General features: G+C 46.7%; 1 protein-coding gene and 1 pseudogene across 1 annotated transcript; both read left to right on the forward strand.

Moving 5' to 3' along the window:
* Positions 1-4,498: 4,498 nt before the first annotated feature.
* TARM1 (T cell-interacting, activating receptor on myeloid cells 1) lies at positions 4,499-12,618 on the forward strand. The gene is given in 7 exon segments (XM_052656895.1): positions 4,499-4,532; positions 9,232-9,267; positions 9,376-9,666; positions 9,952-10,112; positions 10,114-10,249; positions 12,173-12,310; positions 12,614-12,618. Coding segments are annotated over 7 exon segments (801 nt in total).
* A 10,353-nt stretch (positions 12,619-22,971) lies between these two features.
* LOC128064097 (vomeronasal type-1 receptor 1-like) lies at positions 22,972-23,900 on the forward strand (annotated as a pseudogene).
* Positions 23,901-24,932: the final 1,032 nt, after the last annotated feature.

Raw genomic sequence — 24,932 nt, forward strand, 5'->3', positions numbered from 1 at the left:
GCCCGGGAGGGCAGAGAAGACTTCCCAGAGGGGAAGGAGGAGACGCTGGGGTCCCGTGGTTGGACCGGCCCTGCCGGCAGCCCCACAGCCCAGCTTCGCGAGTAATGATGTCCTTGCACCGCGCCCGGGACCCCAGATCAGTAGAAGGCACTATCGGTGGTTAAGCCTTCCTAACCAGTAAGACCTGAGACCGAATCCCAGTGCCGCTACTCTCTCCTTGTGGGGTATTAGGAAAGCGACACTTCCCAGCCTCCGCTGCCCTGGCGGTGAAACGGAAGCCTTGGAAATACTTCATTAGGATTACCTTGGACAATGCTCAATAAATGTCAGCTCCTGTATAAGAGTTGCTTCTCTCAGACTCACAGACCACACGAAATTCGTTGTGATTGCTGTTGTTCCCTTCTTCATGCTCCAACTCACCTTTTATTTTTTTAATTATATATATAATTTCCCTGCTATGGGTCTTGGTTGTGGCATGTGGGATCTAGTTCCCTGACCAGGGATGGAACCTGAGCCCCCTGCGTCGGGAGTATGGAGTCTTAGCCACTGGACCACCAGGGAAGTCCCTCCAGCTCACCTTTTAAACGAGTCACCATCATTCTCATGACATCACTCTTGGTGGCCAAGCAAACCTCTTCCAGAGTTCTGCGGAATTTCTTCTCTGATTACAGATTCCGGTGCTCACAGCTATTTCTCAGAACCCTCCTCATCAGTAAGAGGCAGGGTCGGTTGCTCAGGCAACAGCCTTGGGCACAGTAGACCTTTGACCTGGATCCTAAAATCTACCTTTGGGAAGCCCTGGCTACTCCCATAGTTTCTCCCGAGTTTATTAATTTAATTCTCATTTTATCTGGCAATCTGATGCCTTTCTCCTGCTTAGACACACATTTTCCGTTGCTAAGCAAGTCTTAGCCACTCACGCATGTGTTCTTGATTTATGCCTAATTTTGGTGGAACACATCCTCTTCTGTTTTTATTAAAATTCCCAACTTCTCCTTTCTCTCTTCCTACTTTATAGAGAAGAGGATGACTTCCTTTTTTTGTTTGTTTGTTTGTTTGTTTTTGATTTTGGACAGCCACAGCCCCGCCACTCACTGGGTGGATAGCTTTGAACAACCTACAGATCCTTCTGAGATTGCACCTGTGAAAGGAGAAACTAAAAACATCTTCCATGTCAATTCTAGAGAGAATTAAAGCAGGGGTGCCTGCCCTGTGGGATCTCATGCCTGGTGATCTGAGGTGGAGCTGATGTAATATTAATAGAAATAAAGTGCACAGTAAACGTAAGGCACTTGAATCACCCTGAAACCATCTTCCCCCCTCGGGCTGCGGAAAAATGATCTTCCACGAAATTGGTCCCTGGTGCCAGAAACGCTGGGGACTGCCAAATTAAAGCAATAACTTGTCCCCAACACGTGAAGGATTGACCCAAGAAGGTATGGTCATTGCCCTGCCCGCACGTCCTCTGCCTGCTTTTTGTCTGTGGAAAAGTTAGTCAAAGAGTAAGTTTAATCAGAGAAATGAGAACATGTGAAAACAAAGGAAAACAGTCAAAAGGAGACCAAATAATAACAATGTAGTCATTAAGCGACGGAGAAGGCAGTGGCACCCCACTCCAGTGCTCTTGCCTGGAGAATCTCATGGATGGAGGAGCCTGGTGGGCTGCAGTCCATGGGGTCACTAAGAGTCGGACACCACTGAGCGACTTCACTTTCACTTTTCACTTTCATGCATTGGAGAGGAAAATGGCAACCCACTCCAGTGTTCTTGCCTGGAGAATCCCAGGGACGGGGGTAACCCTAGTGGGCTGCTGTCTATGGGGTTGCACAGAGTCGGACACGACTGACGCGACTTAGCAGCATTAAGCATAGTCGAGGACACTTAGTTCCTTCTCAAGGGCTGCAGATATTATTCTGAGCCATATTCTGTGAGCTGTCTTAAAGATACTGAAACTCCAGGTGGAGAAGTTAACTACATGATGGCCAGCCTCTACCCAGGACATGAGCTGCCACAATTCTGGGCACTCTTGCCAGTTGGTTGACACCTGTCTGCTGTTGAGGGCCGTTTGTTAGTGCTGAGTGTCATTTGGGCGTTTTGCCAGTTGGCTCTGACATCTACATTGAGGACTGTTTTGGGGACTGTTTTGGGGACGTGTTTGTTTGGGACTCCACAGGTCACCCTCGGAGAGAGTTTATGACTGATCTGTCGTTTGGTGTGTGAGTGTGTATTCCATTTGTGTGGTTGGTACTCTTGTTGCCTTATGTAAAATGGGAAATTCAGATTCAATTCATTAAGAAAAATTTTAGCTGTGAGATTATGACCAAAAATATGATTTTCTTGGACAATGTATGGCAGCAGTATTCTTCAGAGAAGATTGCTTAAGATGAAACTCTTGAAATTCCAAAAAACCCAGTTCTTTTTGCATATGTAGTTACAAAAATCTAGTTTGATAAAATTCTTTTATCAGACCCTGGGAAAACAAAAATATGCCTAGGAGAAAATTTGAAGTTAATGCTTATCGTGTCCTTGAAATACAAACACAGTCCACTTTGCCTGGATCTTCAGCCTTGGGTTAAATATAAAACTTCAAGTCAAGGAAAAAGAAAAGATAGAAGCCTTTTAAAGCCGAGAATGTAAATTTGACTATTCTATTAGTCCTACATTGATAAGTTTAATTGCAATGTCTAATTCAATAAATGTAAAAAGATGAAGCAAAGAGATCTCTGTTTCTCTGGAGGTTTGTATGTCTCAATATGTTTTTGCCATTAGATAAGATTGCTGAGGTTAATTTGTAAAGGGGCTCTATTTAACTGACCTTAAAAAATAAAAGTGCTTACAAATCAAACAAATCTAAATTTACCTACTTTGTCTTCTCATAAGACCAAGAGGGAAACGAAAGATGTTTGGGTTTATTAAACATGCATGATGTACTATTAAAGAAAAATTATGCTGTGAAAAATATATACTTTTAGATGTATGAAATATAGCCTTAGGTCTGCAATCAGAAAATGCTAGTGTATCATTTCAATCACTTGGTTTTGTTAAGGTTCCAAGGGTTAAAAGTTGTGACATGTAAAAATGGTAAGGGAAACATTTCTGTGTGTAAAACAAATAGAACATGTGTTGTTGGCGAAGAGAAAGGATAAAGAACAGAGGTATTTTTGGTGGAAAAAGACGATTATTATTTTGTCCTACAGCTGTTTGTTTCTGGATGAGAAAATGCAGAACAAAGTTGTTTGGATCCAGAAAACGATCAAAGACTTAGGAAAAAGGAACTTTGAGGAGAGAATTTTGTATGTTGTCAGGATTAAGATTAGACTGAATTTAATTAGGTTTATGAATGTCCTTGTTAACAGTAAACTGATGCAAGGCTGAACTTGTTTCGTTTTTTTGTCTCTGTTAAGAAAGCAGAGTTCTCCTAGAATATTGATCTGATTTTGATAACAGAGACTGCCGATGGGAAGTAATTGTTTTGTTTCTAATACTTCTGACCCCAGTGTTCAGGATGGAAAAACTGCCCCATAAAGCTGTCACAGGGTATAACTATCATGACGTGTAACGCCGCTGGCTTAAAGTTTACTGCTTAAAGCACAGGTACAGTGTTTGTGTGACCACTGGGTATAGACGATAAAATGAACGGCCTATAAAACATTTCTCTGTTAGCATACCTCTGAGCCTGTTCATGATAGCTTATGAATTTCCCCCAACGTGGACAACTAGGCAATATATAAACAAAAAGGAGGCCTAGCATCGAAGGAGGTGGCTGGGCCCAGAGCAGGCAGAAAAAAGAGCCTCGCTGGCAATGTTGGGAAAATATATTGATCATCAATGATTCCTACGAAAGGAGCCACAATTAAAAGGGGGAAAGGATGGAAGAAATGTTCACATATTGAGGTATGGGGAAGTCATTCTGGCCTATACATGATTTAATTTACACTTTAGGCTAACCAAAACAGCCTGTTGAGGACGCCAGCAGTGAGAATGAGTCCTAACCACTGGACCGCCGGTGAGGTTCTAGGAGTCTATTTTGTCAACTGAATTCTCATCGTCACAGTCTGTGAAATAATTTGACAACAGCCCTTAGTTCTTAGCCAGTGGGCATGTCTACCAACCAACTGATGCTTGCCCGGGATTTCCAATATCCTCAATGGCGAAGCGCCTTCACCTCTTCAGGAATCCTTCAGGCTCATGCCTAAGGCATCTGGACGCCTACCTATCTGAAGCCTGAAATTTGCCCGAGACAGGTGAGGATTTCCTGTGAGCCAAGTTCTTGTGCAAGAAACATGTTGCAATCGGCATCCTCAACACGTTTCCGGAAGGTGTGGGAAGAGGAAACCGCACTGCCCAAGAAGACTGTTCCTGCCCTCACTCTGGAGCAGGGGGGCGGTGAGCCCTCACTCTGGAGTAGGGGGGCAGTGAGGCGCCGATCATTCCAGCTTTTCCCCTTTCTGTGGCTGCGAAACAGAAGAAGGATCCCTGGCCCAGCTGACATGCTACGATGCTCTCCAAACTACTTCTCCTCCTCTGCTTCAGTAAGTCTCACAGGGCCGAACATGCAGAACACAGAAATAAGCTAACTGGTGGGCAGTTTACATGGGGCTTGGAGAGAGAAATGACATCAGCTTTAGTTACTGAGTGCATATCATGTCGGAAATCGGAGTGCAATACAATACACACGTTCCCCCTAAACCAGGGCTTAACAAACGGCGCTTGCTCTTGTCCCAGCTTTGTTTGGCATGTTTGCTGAATGCCTGGACGTTATAGGCTTTCTGCTTTTTCTTTTTTTCTGGCTTTGCGTTTTCTTAAGACTGACTCACAGTTTTGCTAACATAAAAATATGTTAGAGCCTCTATATCAATACCGTGAATAAAAGTCCCGTGTCACATAGAAGGTAACTATAAAAAAATGCAGCAAGATAGTAAATGTGAGAAGATGCTGTGTTCCATGTCAAGTTTCTGACCCTGAAATACACGGTTTCTTTATTAGAAAGGCAATCAACCATGACCGAGATACGTTGGAGGCTAGTTTCAAATAGACGTCTTGTTGACATCATCAAAGGCAATATGAGAATGCTTACAGCATGCTGTCATGCAGGAATTCTTTTCTTTTTTTTTACTATTTTTTAAAGAATCTTTTTATTTTGATTTGGGGTATAGCCAATTAACACAGCTTCCCAAACGGCTCAGTGGTAAAGAATCCGCCTGCCAATGCAGGAACCTCAGGAGATACATGTTTGATCCCTGGGTTGGGAAGATTCCCCTGGAGAAGGAAATGGCAACCCACTCCAGTATTCTTGCCGGGTTAATCTCATGGAGGGAGGAGCTTGGTGGGCTACATACAGTCCGTGGGGTCACAAAGAGTCAGACACCATGGAGCGAGTGAGCATGTACGGCCGATGAACAGTGTTGAGATAGTTTCAGGTGAACAGCGGAGGGACTCAGCCCTACACATACAGGTACCCCTTATCCCCCAAACTCCCCTCCCATCCAGGCTGCTGCACACCACTGAGCAGAGTTCCCTGTGACTATAGTACGTCCTTGCTGGTTATCCAGTTAAATGCAGCAGTGTGCGTACGTCCATCCCAAACTCCCTAACTATCCCTTGTCATGCAACGCTTTAACCATCCTTGCTTCCACCTAAAATCATCACACGTAACACCAGTGGACCATATCCCACATTTGGGAGGCACCTCTCTGATCCTTCCCCAACAAGCAACCAACCAGCCAAGCCAAGCAAAACCCTGCAAGAGAAGATCAGGTCCGCATCGACAGCTTAGGACTCAGACGTGAGTTTGCAGAACCAAGGGGCTTGCTTCAGATTGCACAGGTGGTATGTGAGGAAGCCAAATTAAACCCAGAAGAGTCTAGCTCCCCAAATGATTCCACTCAGGCACAATGTTCAGTTAAGAGGAACATACCCACGTGGTCTTTGGTATGGAAGCACCCTGGGCGTGCCTGACGGGACTTGCGGGTTGGAAAATGCCCACGGAGGGAAACGATACATGGTTCAGAATGTCCCCTGCCCTCCAGCTATAAAGCTAAGAGGTGACACACGAGTATTTCCAGACACCAACAAGGCTCTCTATTCACAGCAAATCTGGAGAGGATAACTCGCCTCCAAGGGGGCCTTTGCACTTGGCTTTCGGCTATCATGCCAACCCACTCCAGTACTCTTGCCTGGAGAATGCCACGGACAGAGGAGCCTGGTGGGCTGCAGTCCACGGGGTCACAGAGTCGTGCACGGCTGAGCGACTGACACTTGAGCGCCCTTCACTTCTCCTGTTGCCATATCTTTCTGATCCCCAGACGGCTGCTCGTGTTCCTCGCGCCAGAGGCTGTTTCAGAGACACGTCTTAGCTGTGCTTTCAGAGGGAAAGACACAGCTCCTGCACGCTCGCCATCTGCGGGAACTTTGGGAAAACCACGCCAACATCTGAAAGTTTCCTCATTGTTCACGGTTACCTTCACAATTAGGGTCAAGTATGCATGACGTTCTTGGGCAGGCTACAGTTCCTGGGGTCACAAAGAGCTGGACACGGCTGAGCCATCAACACAGCATAGCACATGCTCAAGAAGTGCTAATTTTTTAACCAATTGATTTTTAAAGTTTGGTCTGTGTTGGGTCCGCGTTGCTGCATGTAGGCTTCCTCTAGTCGCAGCGAGTGGGGGCTACTCTCTAGCTGTGTCTCATCGCAGTAGCTTCTTGTTGAGGAGGGCGGGCTCAGTAGTCACGGCCCACGAGCTTAGTCGCCCTGCAGCATGTGGGATCTTCTCGGACCAGGGATCTAACCCATGTCCCCTGCACTGGCAGGAGGATTCTTTTTTTAAAAAAAATTAATTCATTTATTTTAACTGGAGGCTAATTACAGTATTGTGGTGGTTTTTGCCACACGTTGACATGAATCAGCCATGGGTGTACATGTGTCCCCCATCCTGAACCCCCATCCCTCAGGGTCATCCCAGTGCACGAGCCCTGAGCACCCCTTCTTATGCATTGAACTTGGGCTGGCGATCTGTTTCACATACGGTAATATACATGTTTCAATGCTATTCTCTCAAATCATGCCACCCTCGCCCTCTCCCACAGAGCCCAAAAGTCTGTTCTTTACATCTGTGTCTCTTTTGCTGTCTCACATACAGGGTCATCGTTACCATCTTTCTAAATTCCATACATATGTGTTAATATACTGTACTGCTGTTTTTCTTTCTGACTTACTTCGCCCTGTATAATCGGCTCCAGTTTCATCCACCTCATTAGAACTGATTCAAATGCATTCTTTTTAATAGCTGAGTAATATATCATTGTGTTGTTCGATCCCTGGGTGAGGAAGATCCCCTGGAGAAGGAAATTGCACCCCACTCCAGTACTCTTCCCTGGAGAATCCCATGGAGGGAGGAGCCTGGTAGGCTACAGTCCATGGGGTCGCAAAGAGTCGGACACGACTGAGCGACTTCACTTCACTTCACTTCACTTCACATGTACCACAGCTTTCTTATCCGTCTGCTGATGGCCATCTAGGTTGCTTCCATGTCCTAGCTATTGTAAGCAGTGCTGGCAGAAGGATTCTTAACCACTGGATCGCCAGGAAAATCCAAGCACTACCATTTTATGTGTTTTATTCCTTTTCTTTTTCCGGCCATGCAGGGCAGCATATGGCATCTCAGGTCCCCAACCAGGGATCGACCTGGTGCTCCCTGCAGTGGAAGTTTGGACTCTTAACCACTGGACTGAGAGAGAATTCAATGTTTATTATTCCTTTTATCATTCGGTCCCCTCTGACCTGGTTGGACATTGATTCCATTAACAACTGCTTCCAGAGATCTTTCAACCTTTGAACTTTTAAAACCTTCTCCTTTCAACCATTTGCAAGTATGCATTTCAGAGGTATTCTGGGCATTCACAGTGTTGTGCAAAGCATCAGCCCACACTTTTTCATCATCTCCAACATACCCTCTGTACTTGTTAACCAATAACCTGTTTCCTCTTTCTCCTCAGCCCCTGGGGACTTCTACTGTACTTTCTGCCTCCACGAATTTGCCTGTTTTAGGTATTTAAGTGGAGTCATAGCCGTATTTGTTTTTAAGTGTGTCTGGCAAGTTTCACTTAGCCTAACGTTTTCCAGGTCCATCCGTGCTGTAGCGTGTATCAGAACTTCATTCATTTTCATGCCTGAATAGTATTCCATTATGTGTATGCACCTCATTTTTGCAATCCATTGATCTTTTGATGGACATTTGGGTCTTCTCACCTTTTGGGTATTTACTTTTCTGCTTTTTTCAAAACATGAAACATAATATTTTTGATTGACTCATGCAATTTTAGCTCAAAGGCTTGGTAACTTCCCTCTTTCATTGCAAGACACAGAGCTGTTTAGTCCACATAGGGGTAAAAAGAGGAAATCTCTTAGCCACACAGACCTAACCAACATTCGTTGAGTTAGATCTCTCTCTCTCTTTTAATAATGTTAGAAAACAGGCTTGATATTAGCTTTAAAGAGATACTGCTGCTGCTGCTGCTAAGTCGCTTCAATCGTGTCCGACTCTGTGCAACCCCACAGACGGCAGCCCACCAGGCTCCGCTGTCCCTGGGTTTCTCCAGGAAAGAACACTGGAGTGGGTTGCCATTTCCTTCTCCGAAAGAGATGTTAGCACTCAGGAAAACCTGTATCTACCACGTCCAGGCATTAACGGTAGTACGTGTGTGTATACATACACACTTTTCAGATTCTTTTCCCTTACTGGTTATTGCAAGATATTGAAAACCGTTCCGTGTGCTATTCAGTAGGTCCTTGTTGCTTATTTTATGTACAGTGGTGTGACCCTGTTCATCCCAAGCTCATAATTTATCCCTCCCTTCTGTTTCACCTTTGGTAACCATAAGTTTGCTTGCTATGTCTGTGGGAACTAGGAGCCCACAAGCAGCACAGCCAAACAGAGAGAGAGAGAGAGAGAAAGAAAGACGTGTCAAACTAATCGTGGCTCAGGTAGAAGGAGAGGGTAAGAGGCTCGGGGGAATTTTGCGGAGCCGAGAAAGGTCCTGGGGTCTTGGGACGTGAGCGCAGCCCTGGAGAAGCCCTGAGGGTCGGGGTGGAAGAGCTGGGAGCAGAGCAGGGCCCAGGGTCCAGCGTGGGGACTTGCGCACTCCCATGGGCAGGAGCCCCAGGACGGCCCCTGGGGGCCAGGAGGTGACCACGTGGGCTCCAGGCTGGTGTCTGTGTCTCATTCCCTGCAGGGCTGTGTGTCGGCCAAGCAGACGGAGGAAGAGCTGGTGAGTGGTTCTCCATGGCCCCTCCTGGTCCTCCCTCCCAGGGACCCCCGCTTTTCCCTCCCCTCCGTGGGCTTCCTGAGACCAGCCCTGAGACCCGCTTCCTTCCAGAGGCGCTTCCCAAGCCCTCCCTCAGGGCCTGGCCCAGCTCGGTGGTTCCCACCGGGAGCTCTGTGACCCTGCGATGCGGGACTCCCACCAGGGACGTAAGCTTCGCTCTCAGGAAGGCGGGGAGAGTCTGGGAGATGGTCCAGTCACCCGACTCCACAGAGGGCCAGGCTGAATTCCATCTCTCCGATGTAAAGTCCAGCCACGCGGGAGAGTACACCTGCGAATACCACAGGAGGGGGAACCCCCACGTGAGCTCAGGGCCCAGTGACGCCCTGCTACTGCTGGTGACGGGTGAGGGGGCGCCTGGGAAGGAGAGATGGCCCCCGGGGCCAGGGGCCGAGGGAGGGACCGACGAAGAGGCGGAGAGGGAGGGGAGATGGAGAGAGACAGGGACAGAGGTGATGCCTTGGTTTGATCCAGGGCTCCTAGGAGGGAAAAACCTCCTTGTTGGAGTCAGGCAGAAAGAGCAAGAGGTCATTCGCACGTCCCACAAGAAGCCCCTGCCAGGAGAACAGGGCAAGCAGGGGCACCCAAGGCTCCCCTCTCCGTGACCTCAGAGTCCCCCTTCTCTCACAGGGTATCTCCGTAAACCTTCCCTCCAAGCCCACCGAAGCGGCGCAGTGACCGAGGGACAAGAGGTGACCCTGCAGTGCCAGAGGCCGGCCACGGAGCTGGGGCCGGTCATGTTCGCCCTGCTCAAGGCAGGAAGCGCAGCGCCGGTGCAGGTCCGGCCGTCGGGCCGGGCGGGAGACCGACTTCTCCCTTCTGAACGTGAGCGCCGGGGACAGCGGGAACTACAGCTGCGTGTACTACCAGGCCAGGGCCCCCTTCCTGGCTTCACAGGCTAGTCCTCGCCTGGAGATCCAGGTGGCGGGTAAGGTTCTGCGGGATTTGAGGGCTTCTTTTCAACTGCAGTGAGTGAGTGACTTATCCTTTGGCTCTCATTTCTACTCCACTTGCACTTCTGTTTTTTAAGTCGATTCATTTACTCACTTTTGGCCGCACTGGGTCTTCGTTGCTGCCCCTGGGCTTTCTCTAGCTGCCCAGGCTGGGCTTTGCGGCAGTGTGCAGCCTTCTCACTGAAGTGGCTTCTCTCCTTGGGGGGCACAGGCTCTGGGGGCTCCGGTTCAGTAATTGTGGAGCATGGGCTGAGTGGCTCCACGGAATGTGGGATCCTCCCAGACGGGGGATCGAACCTGCGTCCCCTGCACTGCAGGGTGGGTTTCTAACCCCTGCACCACCAGGGAAGTCCACGCTATCTCCTCTTTTTAATGTCTTTCCTTTCCTACTTTCTACTCCTTTGTTGTTGTTGTGGTGGTGGTGCATTCTTGGTCAATTTCCCCTGCTTTTCTTCAAAGCTATCAAACCCACCATCCTCAGAATTCTTTCTATCACTCTCGCATCTCTTAAAGTTTGGTTTATCCTGGTGATCTTGATTTTATTCTCAAGAGAAGGTTTTTTTTTTTTTGTTGTTGTTCTCAGAATGTGGTGATGTCTCAATTTAGAGAAACGGATGCAATATCTTTCCATATCTCAGGTCAATTACTGTTTGAATTTGAGATGATTTTGCTTCCTGGCAGAATTTTGTTCCACTGACTGCTACGGACTTTCCTTTTCTCAACTTTGTCAACTTCTCTCTCTCTCTCTCTTTTTAAAAATTTATTTTTATTTATTTATTTGGCGTCACTTAGCTGCAGCACACAGGATCTTCAGTGGCAGCATGTGGGGTCTAGTTCCATGATCAGGGATCATACTCGGGCCCCCGGCATTGGGAGGGCAGAGCCTTAGCCACTGGACCACCAGGGACGTCCCCCTGTGAATGTTTATGATTAGAAATCAGGGTCTGTGTGCTCAACCCCAAGATGGGGAGAGGGCTTACCGAGCGAGGTGGTGTCATTACTCTGTCTCCTGGTGGCTTTTGCCTGCAGGGAACACTGCTGGTGATGGTTCAGAGAAGAGCTTGGCACTGACTGGGATGTGTAGGGGAAAGACACGAACACAGGCTTCTCTTTAGGAACCAAGACCAGTGCCAGGCTGGAGCCTTTCCTGGCTGAAGCGGAGATCTTCCAAGGTCCAGATGCTGGGCTACTAAGCTCAGTTTTCTAGACTCACTGTCGGCATGAAGGTCTGTGCGATGGAGGGGGAAGCAGATGAAGCTGCTGAATTATTTCAGTGCTTTGTGGAGCAACTTAGGTTTTTAGAGTTGTTCCTAAGGCTGTGTGTGTGAAAGCACTTCAATCGTGTCTGACTCTTTGCGACCCCATGGACTGCAGCCCGCCAGGCTCCTCTGTCCATGGGATTCTCCAGGCATGAATACTGGAGTGGGATGACATTTTCTTCTCCAGGGGAATCTTCCTGATCCAGGGATTGAGCCCATGTCTCTTAATTCCTGATTCATGGAGGTAGAAGGGAAAACGGAAATGCGGGAAAGTGGAAATGTGATAAAGAACAAATAAATGGAGACTTCACTGGTGGCCCAGTGGCTAAGACTCTGCAGTCCCAATGCCAGGGGGCTGGACTTGGTTCCCTGGATCCTACACCCAGCAAATAAGATGTAATACAGCCAAATAAATATGAGCAAAAGTAACGAATAAGCGAAAGACAAATGACAAGGCAGAGGGAATATAAAGAACAGAGGAGGCAGGTGGGACCACGGCAGTGCTTATTGTTCCCATGATTGAAACTTCAGCGTCGGTGCAGCTGACCACCGGCCAGGAAAACCGGGCGGCTGTATGAGAGTTGCTCTGGGTAGATGACGCCCTTGCATGGTCCGTGCTGATCCACGTCTCTCTTTCAGCTTCCCTGCCTTCCATAACCTCGGATTACACCACGGGGAACCACATCAGACTAGCTCTAGCCGCCGTAATTATGGTTATTGTGGGGGCTTTCCTGCTTGAAGCCTGGTGTACACAGAGGCACATCCGCGGGGAGTCAGGTAAAAGAAAACAGTCCTGAACACCTCTTTTCACAGGCTGCTATCGTGATACAGGGGCCGACTCCATCGTCTACCACAGAACTTGCTCTTTAAAAAGTTTACTTCTGTGTCTGCACTGGGTCTCAGTTGTGACCCTCGGGATCTTTAGTTGCAGCCAAGGGGGCTCTAGTTCCCTGACCAGGGATCGAACCTGGGCCCCCTGCATTGGGAGTGTGGGGGTCTTAGCCACTGGACCCCCAGGGAAGTTCTGATGGTGGCTAACTCTCTACAATACTCACTCCTTTTCTCCTTGCTTACTTTCAGGATGAAGGATCCCTGGTCCCCAGAGCTGGAGAAGCCCGTGGAATGACTTATGCTGAACTGGACAGCAGAGCCCTAAGTAAAAGTCTTCCCAGCTGGAGAAGGAAGGGAGAACTTCCAGCAAGGAGTGGATGATGAGGAAGAGGCCCCTCAGGGGACTAGGCAAGTGGGAGGCTCTTTCCTCAGATCACCAATAAATGTGTGTTTCCTTCTTCTAAAGAACTTCTTTTAAGTGAGAGGTATTATTCACATAGAGTTAAACACACACATCTCAAGGGCACAGGCTCCATGACTCTATCTATTTATTTATCTATCATCCATCCATCCTAGTCTATCATCCATCCATATATCCATCCATCATTCCATCTATCTATCATCTATCTACCCATCCTGTTCCGTCATCCATCCATCCATCCATCATCCCATCCATCATTCCATCTATCTATCATCTATCCATCCATCCATCCATCATCCCATCCATCATTCCATCTGTCTATCATCTATCTACCCATCCTGTTCTGTCATCCATCCATCCATCCATCATTCCATCCATCATTCCATCTATCATCTATCTACCCATCCTGTTCCGTCATCTATCCATCCATCCATCCATCCATCATCCCATCCATCATTCCATCTGTCTATCATCTATCTACCCATCCTGTTCCATCATCCATCCATCCATCCATCATCACATCCATCATTCCATCTATCTGTCTATCATCTATCTACCCTTCCTGTTCTGTCATCCATCCATCCATCCATCATTCCATCTATCTATCATCTATCTATCCATCCTGTTCCATCATCTATCCATCCATCCATCATCACATCCATCATTCCATCTATCTGTCTATCATCTATCTACCCATCCTGTTCTGTCATCCATCCATCCATCCACCCATCATCCCATCCATCATTCCATCTGCCTATCATCTATCTACCCATCCTGTTCTGTCATCCATCCATCCATCCATCATTCCATCTGTCTATCATCTATCTATCCATCCTGTTCTGTCATCTATCCATCCATCCATCCATCATTCCATCTCTTTATCTGTCATCTATCTATCCATCCTGTTCTGTCATCTATCCATATATCCATCCATCATTCCATCTATCTATATATCTATCATCTATCTACCCATCCTGTTCTATCATCCATCCATCCATCATTCCATCTCTTTATCTGTCATCTATCTCCCCATCCTGTTCTATCATCCATCCATCCATCCATCATTCCATCCATCTATCTGTACTTGTGGTCCGTCTCGGATGCCGTGTTTCTTACCCTGATGGTCTGGTCCAGCGGCTCTACAGTGCTTCTCCTGCTCAGACAACTCCAGAGGGTGCAGTATGTTCACACCCCCACAGGACACCACAGATGCCCCCCGGAGACCAGAGCCGCCCACACCATCCTTTTGCTGGTGGTCACCCTCGTCATTGTTTACATACTGAATTCCACTTTTTCTTTTTATCTCACGGTTCTTGTAGAGTTTCGTCTGTGGTTGATGCAGACCTCTAATGCCTAGGTTTCCTGTTTTCCCACCATTTCTCCTTTCCTGCTGCTCCTTAGGGATCCTAGAACTGCCAGATTCTCCTCTTAAGTTGACAGCAAATATGATTAAGGTGATAAATATTTAGTAGACTGCTGGAATAATAACAGAAATTATTCTGTCACCACTCAGTGCCAAGTGTTTGCTGGTGCATGGGGATGACCCACAGAGATGTTATGGGGAGGGAGGTGGGAGGGGGGTTCATGTTTGGGAACACATGTAAGAATTAAAGATTTTAAAATTTAAAAAAAAAATGAAAAAAAATAAAATAAAAAAAATGAAACATAGTAAAAAAAAAAGAGTTATAACTAATATATATTACATTAGTTTTAGTTTTACGACATAACGAACAGGTTTTACGACATAACGAACGGGTTTTACGACATAACGAACGGGTTTTACGACATAATGAACGGTTACTTGCGTGTGTCGCAAAATCATCCCGCGATTCTCCTTACTATCTGTGCACCCCCCACACACATTGTACAGATTCCTTCTTGTGATGGGAACTTGAAGTTTCAATCCCTCAGCATTTTTCAAAAATGCAACAGTGTAATCGACAATAGTACTATGTTGGACATCCCATCCCCATGACCTGTTTATCTTGTAACTGGCTGTTGATACCCTTTGACATTTGTACTCAACACCGTTTTTTAGTAAAATCCCATGAACACAAAAGGTCAGCTTATTGCAGGTGCTGCTTTGGGAGATCTGAAAGTCAGTCCATGAAATTACCAGCTCAGAGAAGACACAGCTTCCGTCTTGGCATTGTCGCTTGCATATTTAGTTTTCATCACTGCAAAATGGAAGCTTCACATTTGTTTTCTGTTTGTCCTATTTCTTTCTGTTTTTTAATTTTTAAAATTTTGCCTTTACTTTGGACAGTGTGGTGTTTTTATATTCCATTAAAATATTATACTTTAATGGTATAACTATTTTTTATTGGTTGTTGTAGCTGTTATATATGGACCCCAAATAGTGTGTCTATATATTTGTTGCTCATAATTAATGCTATGCTCTTTGCTGTCATGGACTACTGTTGTCTATGCAAAATAAAAAACGAAGAGAAAGGGAAGTTTATCCACGTATCAGTGTGAGTGCCATTTCTACTGTCTTTGGCATCTTCTTTGTATAAATGGTTTCCACTTTGGTAGAATTTTTCCTCTGTTTGAAGAAATTCATTTACCTTTTAAGGAGTTAGGTTTATAATGAGTGAGTTGTTTCAATGTTTGCATGTCTAAAAATATTTTAATTTTATGTGCTTTTTTCCATATTAAAGTGTATAAAAATTTAATACAATGTGATCATAATGCTGCTGCTGCTAAGTCGCTTCTGTCGTGTCCAACTCTGTGCGACCCCATAGACGGCAGCCCACCAGGCTCCTCCGTCCCTGGGATTCTCCAGGCAAGAACACTGGAGTGGGTTGCCATTTCCTTCTCCAATGCAGGAAAGTGAAAAGTGAAAGGGAAGTCGCTCAGTTGTGTCCAACTCTTAGCGATCCCATGGACTGCAGCCTACCTACCAGGCTCCTCCGCCCATGGGATTTTCCAGGCAAGAGTATTGGAGTGGGGTGCCATTGCCTTCTCTGGTGATCAACAGACAACCTTGTTTTAAACACTAAGGAATTAAATGCCTGTATGTTATTTTTAGCTTTTAAATAATTGACTAAAATAATTTCAGGAATAATATACTTTCTTCCTCACTGAAATACTACTCCAATTATTAACACTTTAACACGTTTTATAGATCAACTACTCTCTCTATGTTTGATCCCATTATCACTAGATTTTTATCCAGCCACTTCAGAGCACTGTGTGAACATGGCGAATTCCACCCTTAGCTGACTAGCATGGCTTTCCCTAAACAAAGGCGCCCTCCGGCATGACCAGCACACCGCTGTTTGCTTTAGAAAACCGACTTGGATACAGCACTATTAGCCGCAGTTCCTGTTCAGAGTTTCCAGCTGATCCCAGACGTCTCCTCCTCGTTTCTGGTTGAGATTCCCAGCAAGATTTCTGTGCTGCATTTGGCTGCCACGCCCTTTCCTTCTTCCCCAGTCTGTCTCTCTCTCTTTCCTTTTTTAATCCTATCTTTGACCTCAGTTCAGTTCAGTTCAGTCGCTCAGTTGTGTCCAACTCTTTGCGACCCCATGAATCGCAGCACGCCAGGCCTCCCTGTCCATCACCAACTCCCGGAGTTCACTCAGACTCACGTCCATCGAGTCTGTGATGCCATCCAGCCATCTGTCGTCCCCTTCTCCTCCTGCCCCGAATCCCTCCCAGCATCAGAGTCTTTTCCAATGAGTCAACTCTTCGCATGAGGTGGCCAAAGTTCTAGAGTTTCAGCTTTAGCATCATTCCTTCCAAAGAAATCCCAGGGTTGATCTTCAGAATGGATTGGTTGGATCTTGACCTACTTCACTCTATAGGATGACCCTCCTCTTGGTGTTTCTGATGACTCCTCATGACAGGATCAGTTTACATTTCCTATTCTAGTTCTATGGAAAACGCCATTGGCAATTTGAAGTGGATTGCATTGAATCTGTAGATTGCCTTGTATAGTGTTGATACAGAGCAGGACCCTGTGGTCTTTGCTGAGGCCTCACAATGTCCTCTACGTGCCTTTCGTCTGTGGAATAACTTTAGCCAAAGAATAAGTTCAATAGGAGAAGTTAAAACATGCAAAAAACAAAGGAAAACAGTCAAACAAGTCCAAACGATAATAATGTAGCTATTAAGCAAAGTCGAGGACCTTTAGTTTCTTTTCAAAGGCTCTAGATAATATTCTGAGCCATATCTTGTGAGCTGTCTTGCAGACACTGAAACCTCCCACTAGGTGGAAGATGTTAACTACATCGAGACCATACCGTAGCCTCACAAACGGTGCCGCAATTCCAAGAACTAGCCTTAAAGAAATGGGAACAAACCACAGAACTGAACACTCACTGCACGTAAAACAAGACGACGCTGGTCAGACCACCAGTGACCAATTTCAAGATGACTGTCAGAGCTGACTGTTTGCATGTAGCCCCTCGCCTCTGTCTATAAAACCTCTCACCCGCTGACTGTCAGCAGAGGGACTTGGCCATTGGACAGACGTCACCCCTCCCCCCATGTCACCTGCATCTAAATAAAGCAAATGTTCTTTTCACCAGCCTGGCCTGTAATGGCTTTTGAGTGGCAAGCAGCTGGACCCCATTTTCGGTAACAGGATAATCATCTTAACAGTATTGATTCTTCCATCTGAAAAGCAGAATATATCTGCCCCTCCTTTGTGTCACTTGAGTTTCTTTCATCAGCATCTCAGACTTTTTGAGGATGGTTCTTTTCTCTCCTTCAGTAGGTTTATTCAGAGATGTTTTATTCCTGATGCAATGGTAAATGGACTGTGTCCTTAATTTCTTTTTCTGACAGCTTGTTGTTCTAACGTACAGAAATGTGAGAGATTTCTGTGTATTAATTTTGTCTCCTGCAGTGTTCCTGAATTCATCAGTGAGCTCTAGTAGTTTCATGATACATCTCTAGAATCATTTATATATAATATTGCCTCATCTGCAAACAGTGACAGTATTACGATTTCCTTTCAAATGTGGATTCCTTTTCTTTCTTTTTCTTCTCTGATCACTATGGCTAGAACTTTCAAAATTAGGTTGAATAAAAGCGGTGAGATCAGTTGGTTTAACATGTTTCTTGATTTATTTTCTGTCTGGATGATCTGTCCATTGATGTAATGGGGGTGGTGAAGACCCCACTGTGATGGTGTTACCATGGATTTTTCCTTGTAGATCTGGTAACATTTCTCTTGTATATCGAGGTGCTCCTCTGTTGGGTGCATGACTTTGCAGTTGTTAACATCTTAAGTTTAACCTTTGATCATTAGTGGTGTCCTTGTCTCTTGAAACGGTCTCCGTTGTAAAGACTGCCTTGTCTGCTTCCCAGTCCAAATGACCCAGCACTCGGAGATGGGCTGGTGGTCCAACTGGAGCCCCGAGGAAAAGGATCCATGGGTGATTTGGGGCAAATTACAGTCTCCTTGCAGAGTATGTGGAAGTGAGGGACATCTGACATTTCTAAGGAGAGGGATACTGCCTTCAGAGTTGTGTTTCCAGATAAAATAGACCTAAGGCTATAATGAGGAAAGATAGTGGAAATTAAACTCAGGAGAAAGCCCAGCCTGCAGATCCCATGCTGATGATCAGTGAGAAAACAGTTTGGAAGAGTGAGGCCATGAAGGAAAATGCCCACCGGGAGACAGTGAAGGGAGCCCGCGTGCTCTGTGAGTGTCCCTCCCCCGGCTATGACTGTCACTGTGAACTTGGGCTCTCCCGCAGGGAACACAGAAAACGCTCCTGCCCTCTGCTCAGTTGCTCGCGCGGACCTTCTCAGTAATTGCCAGGACTTGTCCCTAGTCCCCAGGCGTGGGTGAGGGTGACGAGCACTGGGGGCAAGATCTGGCCCTCACTGGAGACGCCCCAGACTCTCCATGCAGACATGTCACCTCCGCTCCAGACGACATGATAATGGCTCCTCTGTGGGGAGAGTGGGCCCAGGGGCCCTGCCCCTATAACTGGGGCCCATCCTGACCGACACTTCCCTGCACAGAGTGTGGCGCCGAGTGCAGGCAGGTGAGTGCTCCCTTGTGTTCAGCCTCAGGGCAGGAAACAGGAGAGCCGGCTCTCAGCGGGAGAGGAGCTCAGAGCTGCGTTGTCAGCACCTTGGGCAGGACAGGTGCCCCCCTGCCTTGTCCTGAGCTGCCCTGTCCACGCCCTGGCTGGCAGGTGGAAGGGGGGAATGTGCTGGGGTGTGTACCTGAGTGGGACCAGAGCTGGGAGTTCACTGCAAATCCTGGGTCCTGGGGTCCCTGACAATGAGGGGAAGAGGGAGGGGGTCACTGTGGACTCTCTGCCAAGTCCTGTACGGCCAGAGCCGCAGGCTTCTCAATATTGCATAAAAGTGTCTACTGACCTCGGACCTAATTGATTAGGGTTGGGTGTGAACATGATGGAATAGGTCGATGTGCAAGAGTTTCAGTTAGAACCTGAAAGTCCTGAACTAAGATCCAGTGACAGACAGACAATCACACACACACACACACACACACACACACACACACACAGAAACACAGAGACAAAGGCCGCCTGTAACAACACCGCGATTCCCCTTCGCTGGATGACGTTGTCTCTGTGTCCGGCTGTGGTTTGCCTTTCATGGTTCTCTCTGTGTTTCGTGTTGTGTACGTCAGTGTGGCTCATGTCTTCCCCTCTCTTTGCCTTTCATGGTTCTCTCCGTGTTTTGTGTTGTGTACGTCAGTGTGGCTCACGTCTTCCCCTCTCTAACTGAATATCACAATGCCCTCAGCCTTGTTACCATGAGCAGCAGGGAAAAGAAAAAAGAATTTGTATTGAGACCGAGTTCAGTTAACTTTCCAACCTGCCATAGGAGTGTAAATGTTAGAAAGCAAGCATTGTTAGATTTTTAAACGATTGGAATTAGGAACTGAAGGAGTACCCTCTGTGATAATTCAATGTTTTATATTAGGAAATACAGTGAAATGGACCTTGGGCCATGCCACAAATTGATGTTTCTGTCTCACAAATATTCATGTGCTGAAATCCTATGTCTTAGAGATCATGTGCTGAAATCCTATGTCTTAGAGACGAGGGTGTTAGAAGAGCCTTTGGAGGCGCTTATATTAAGTGGGAGGCCCTTTGTGAATAGGATTCCCAACTTGTCCAAACTGGGCTTCCCTGGTGCCTCAGATGGTAAAGAAACTGCCCGCAATGCAGGAGACCCAGATTCGATCCCTGGGTCAGGCAAATTCTGCCCTCTCCAGAATTCTTGCCTGGAGAATCCCATGGACAGAGGACCCTGGAGGGCTACAGTTCATGGGGTCGCAAAGAGTCAGACATAACGGTTTTTCACTCCCTGTCCAAATTCATGGACACTTCCGTGCCCAGGCTGGTCCACCCCCACCTGTGGGTGCAGAGAGGCCCCTGGGGGCGGCGGGCGCTAGAACGTGTGTTCCTGTCTCAGCACAAGGGCCCCTTCTGTGGGTTCATTTCTGACTCTGGCTGTGGTGGTGCCCCCCCCGCGTGTGACTGCTTGCGGCTGGGGGTCAGGGGTCGGGTGGGGGCAGGTGTGTCCTGCAATTCCGGGTGATCACTGTTGGTTTCAGGGAGGCACTTGCCCTGTGGGGTGATCTTTGGGTGTGTCCCACAAGAAGGACAGACAGTAGCTATGGCCACATCACTCCCCCCAGCAAATACTCAGCCCAAGAGGACGGAGCTGATGGGCCATAACTGATCACTGAAATTGCAGTGGATCCACAAAGTACCTCATGATCTCATACACGCACACGTTCTGAAGGCGTCCACAGTCAACAGGACTGAGGCATTCATCGCCTCGCGTATTAGGTGCCATCACTGTGCTCACCAGGTTCTACATGAGCCCTCAGACCTTGTTCAGAAAGACTGCATCCCTTTACCATCTTTTCCCCTTTCCCCCAACCCGTTCCCAGGCGACCACCATTCGACTCTGTTTCTATGAGATTGTTTTTTTTTTTATAATAACTCTACCTATAATTGACAGAAATGGAGAAGGGAATGGCAAATCTCTGTGTCTGGATATTTCACACACCGAAGGGTCCTCGACTTTTATCCATGCTGTGGCCAAAGGAAGGATTCCCACCTTTGAAGAACTGAGCTCTCTCCCGCCGTACAATGCACCCCAGCTCCCTGACCGACTCGTCTGTCAGTGGCGCTTGGCTTGTTTCCGTGTCTTGGCTCTCGTGGTGACAAGGCAGCAATGAACACAGGGGTCCAGACATTGCTTCGAGATCTTGATTTCATCCCCTTGTATATATACTAGAAGCAGGACTGCTGGGTCTTACGGCAGATCTGGTTTTAGTTTCCGAGGAATTTTAACGTTTTCCGCAGAGGCTGTACCCGTTTATGTTCCCACCAACAAACAGTGCGTAAGTGTTCCTTTTTCTCAACATCCCTGCCAATTTGCTCCCTCTTGTCTTTTGGGGAACAGACACTAACAGGTGAGAGACGCTATCACATTGGGATTTTGATCTGATGACTAGAGATACTGAGCAGCTGGCCATGAACCTTTTTAGCCCTTTGTTTGCTGTCTTTGGACAAATGTCTACTGGAGTCCTTTGTGCATTTTAAACTGGGTGGTGGGTTTCTCCAGGAATCCCTTTCACATTTAGGATGCTCGGTCGTTACTGGGGTGTGGGTTGCTGATACTGTCTCCTGTTGCACAGCTGCCTTTCCATGGCTTCCTTTGCTCTGCAGAGGTCTTACGTGATACACTGCCATTCGCTTACCTTTGCTTTTGTTGTTAAATTCAAACCACTGTGACCAAGACCAGTGTCAAGAGCTCACCTCGCTCCTCTCAGAGCTTCATGGTTTCAGCTCTTAGCCCAGCTGAGCCCATTTTTGGGTGTGATGTAAGATGGTCTGCAGTTTTTCTTGTAGTTTTTAAAATTGGGACATAACTGACATAACATTATACGAGTTTCATGTGTACAAAATAGTGATTCAGCACTTGTCTATGTTGCCAGCTGGTTACAGTAAGTCTAATTAACATCTATTATACAGGCATTACATTTTTTTCATTCAGTCAGAATTTGGTAGGTTTGTGACTACCAGTTTCCGTCTTTAGACGTGGATGTTCAGTTTCCAAACAGCACTTGTTGAAGAAACTATCCTTTTTCTATTATATATTCTTAGTGCCTCTGTCAAAACTTAATTAACCACTGGAGCTTGGCTTTTCCGCCTCTTTATTCTATTCCACTGATCTGTCTGTTTAAACGCCCATATTCGTTTCTGTTACTATAAATTTGACATACAATTTGAAATAAGGAAGTTTCACGCTTTGTTGTTCTTTCTCAAGATTCTTTCACCATTTGGGTATTTTTTGATTGACTACAAATTTGGGTGGTTTTTTTTTTTTCTGTTTCTGAGAATAATGACATTGAAAATGGTTAACCTAAGCCAGCAATGTTGCTGAAGAAGGCAGACATGTTTCCAAAGCTGACAGACAGGCCTTACATGGAGACAGGGGATCAGGACATACAAGCAAGTAGAAAGCTGTTGGATAACACGGGGCGCTCAGCTCGGTGCCCTGTCATGACCTCGAGGGGCACAACTGGGAGATGGGGGAGGCTCAAGAGGGAGGAGATATATATATATGTATGTATGTATGTATGTATACTTATGGAGAAGTCAATGGCAACCCACTCCAGTACTCTTGCCTGGAAAATCCCATGGATGGAGGAGCCTGGTGGGCTGCAGTCCATGGGGTCGCTGAGAGTTGGACACAACTCAGTGACTTCACTTTCACTTTTCACTTTCATGTATTGATGAAGGAAATAGCAACCCACTCCAGTGTTCTTGCCTGAAGAATCCCAGGGATGGTGGAGCCTGGTGGGCTGCCATCTGTGGGGTCGCACAGAGTCGGACACGACTGAAGCAACTTAGCAGCATGTATACTTATATTTGATTCACATTGTTGTACAGCAGAAACTATCAAAACGTTGTAAAGCAATTAGCCCCCAATTTAAAAAAATTAAGTAAAAGTAAATTTAAAAATATAAAATAATAATGGTGGATGCTTTGACTGGTATCAGGAAATGTTATCCAGTTAAAGTCACTTCTCTGGACTATGACAGTGTCTTCTCTTTTCAGGAGAAATAAAATGTGGGAATCCTCGTCCACTGTTAGTTGCAAAAGAAGACTGCTGGTGTCTCTATCTGCAGAGTCTCCTGTCTGCTCCGGGCCACTCCGAAGTCCTCCCCATGTCTTTTCACGGAGAGGCCCTGAGAACCATAGGCCAGGCAGCGCTGAAGACCACGTATCTGACACAGATGGGGGTTGGGGCTCTGGGCAATGCCATCCTTCTGTTCCACAACATCGCTCCAGTCTTGCTTGGCCACAGCCCAAGGCCTCCACACACCATTCTCACCCACATGGCCCTGGCCAACCTTTTGTTTCTTCTGTCCTCTGGGGTTCCCTACACAATGGCAGCTTTTGTGTCAAGGAAGCCCCTGAACAGCCTCGGGTGTAAGTTTGTGTATTACGTACAGAGGGTGGCTCGCAGCACCGCCCTGTGCTCCACCTGCGTCCTGAGCACCTATCAGTCCTTCACGCTCACCCCCAGGAGAGCGGAGTGGGTGATGCTCAGAGGAAGGGCCCCCAGGGTCACTGGCCTTCCTGCTGCACCTGCCGGGTGCTCAGTCTCTTAATGTACATCTACGTTCCTGTGAAAATCACTGGTCCTCAGGACACACACAACTATACTGATTCCCAAGGCAAGTGGTTCTGCTCAATCTCAGGTACTGTCACAGGCTTCGGCTACTTGTGGTTCATCTCTGATGCCATGTTTATTACCCTCATGGTCTGGTCCAGTGGCTCCACGGTGCTTCTCCTGCACAGACACCACCAGAGGGTGCAGTATCTTTCACACCCCCGCTGGGCACCACAGATGCCCCCTGGAGACCAGAGCCGCCCACACCATCCTGATGCTCATGGTTGCCTTCGTCACCTTCTACCTGCTGAATTACAGTTTAGTTTTCCATATCAGTGCCTTTTCAGATTTTCGCCTGTGGTTGCTCCAGGTCTCACATGTCTTGGCTTCTTGTTTCCCCACTATTTCCCCTTCCTGCTGCTCCTGAGGGATCCTAGAACGCCTAGGTTCTGCTCTTGGGTCATTAGAACGTATGAATAAAGTGCTAAATATCTAGTAGACACTTTCAATAGTAGCTGATTATTCTGTAAGGCCTCAGTATCATTCTCTGTCAATCGACGTACAATTATATTAACTTGAGAGATGACATCATGAATGGATATTTGTATCCAAAATGATCACAGTAAGTCTAGTTACCATCCTTCCACCTTCACAGATGATAGGAATTGTTTTCTTGCGATCAGAATTTTTGCCACATTTAGTTAGTTTTTGGTTATTATTTGGTTGTGCAACATGTGGGATCTTAGTTCCCAGACCAGGGATTGAACTTGTACCCTGCAGTGGAAGCTTGAAGTCTTAACCACTGGACTGCCAGGGAAGTCCCCATCAGAAGAACTTTGAAGGTCAAGCCTCCTAGCATTTTTCAAGTATGTAATGAATACTATTGACTGTATTCACCATGAAGCACGCTATGCCCCCTTGACTTGTTTATTCTGTAACTAGAAGTTGATACCTTTTGATGTTTGCACGCAATACCCTGGAGGAGGAAATGGCAACTGACTCCAGTATTTTTGCCTGAAAACTCCCATGGACTGTAGCCTGCCAGGCTCCTCTGTCCATGGGATTGCAAAGAGTTGGACACGAATGAGCAGCTGAGCCCTCAATACCACATTTCTACGATACCAGTGATGCCTTAGGAGTGCTGAAAATCCATCCATGAAATTATCTGCTCGAAAAACCTACCAACCATTATTGAGGAAACGATTTCCATCTTGACCCATGCGGCCGTCTGAAAGAAACCTCTTTTCTCAGGAACATTTCAAGAGTTTCCACGGACTTTATCTCCATGTGTTGTGGCTGATACCTGAAACACTGGCACACAATCCAATATAGGGCTCCGTAAATATTAGTCTTGCGTGGGCGGAGATTTGATTTCTGAGATGAAGATAAAACACATGAAAACAGACAATGTATTCTTCTATATTACCTGTAACTTTATTTCACTGTTAATTCTCCAGGATGCTGTAGTGTTACACAGAAAATCCATGTTGTGCAACAGCTTGCTTCTCCTTT

This window comes from Budorcas taxicolor, chromosome 18 (genome assembly GCF_023091745.1).
Source record: "Budorcas taxicolor isolate Tak-1 chromosome 18, Takin1.1, whole genome shotgun sequence".
NCBI lineage: Eukaryota > Metazoa > Chordata > Mammalia > Artiodactyla > Bovidae > Budorcas > Budorcas taxicolor.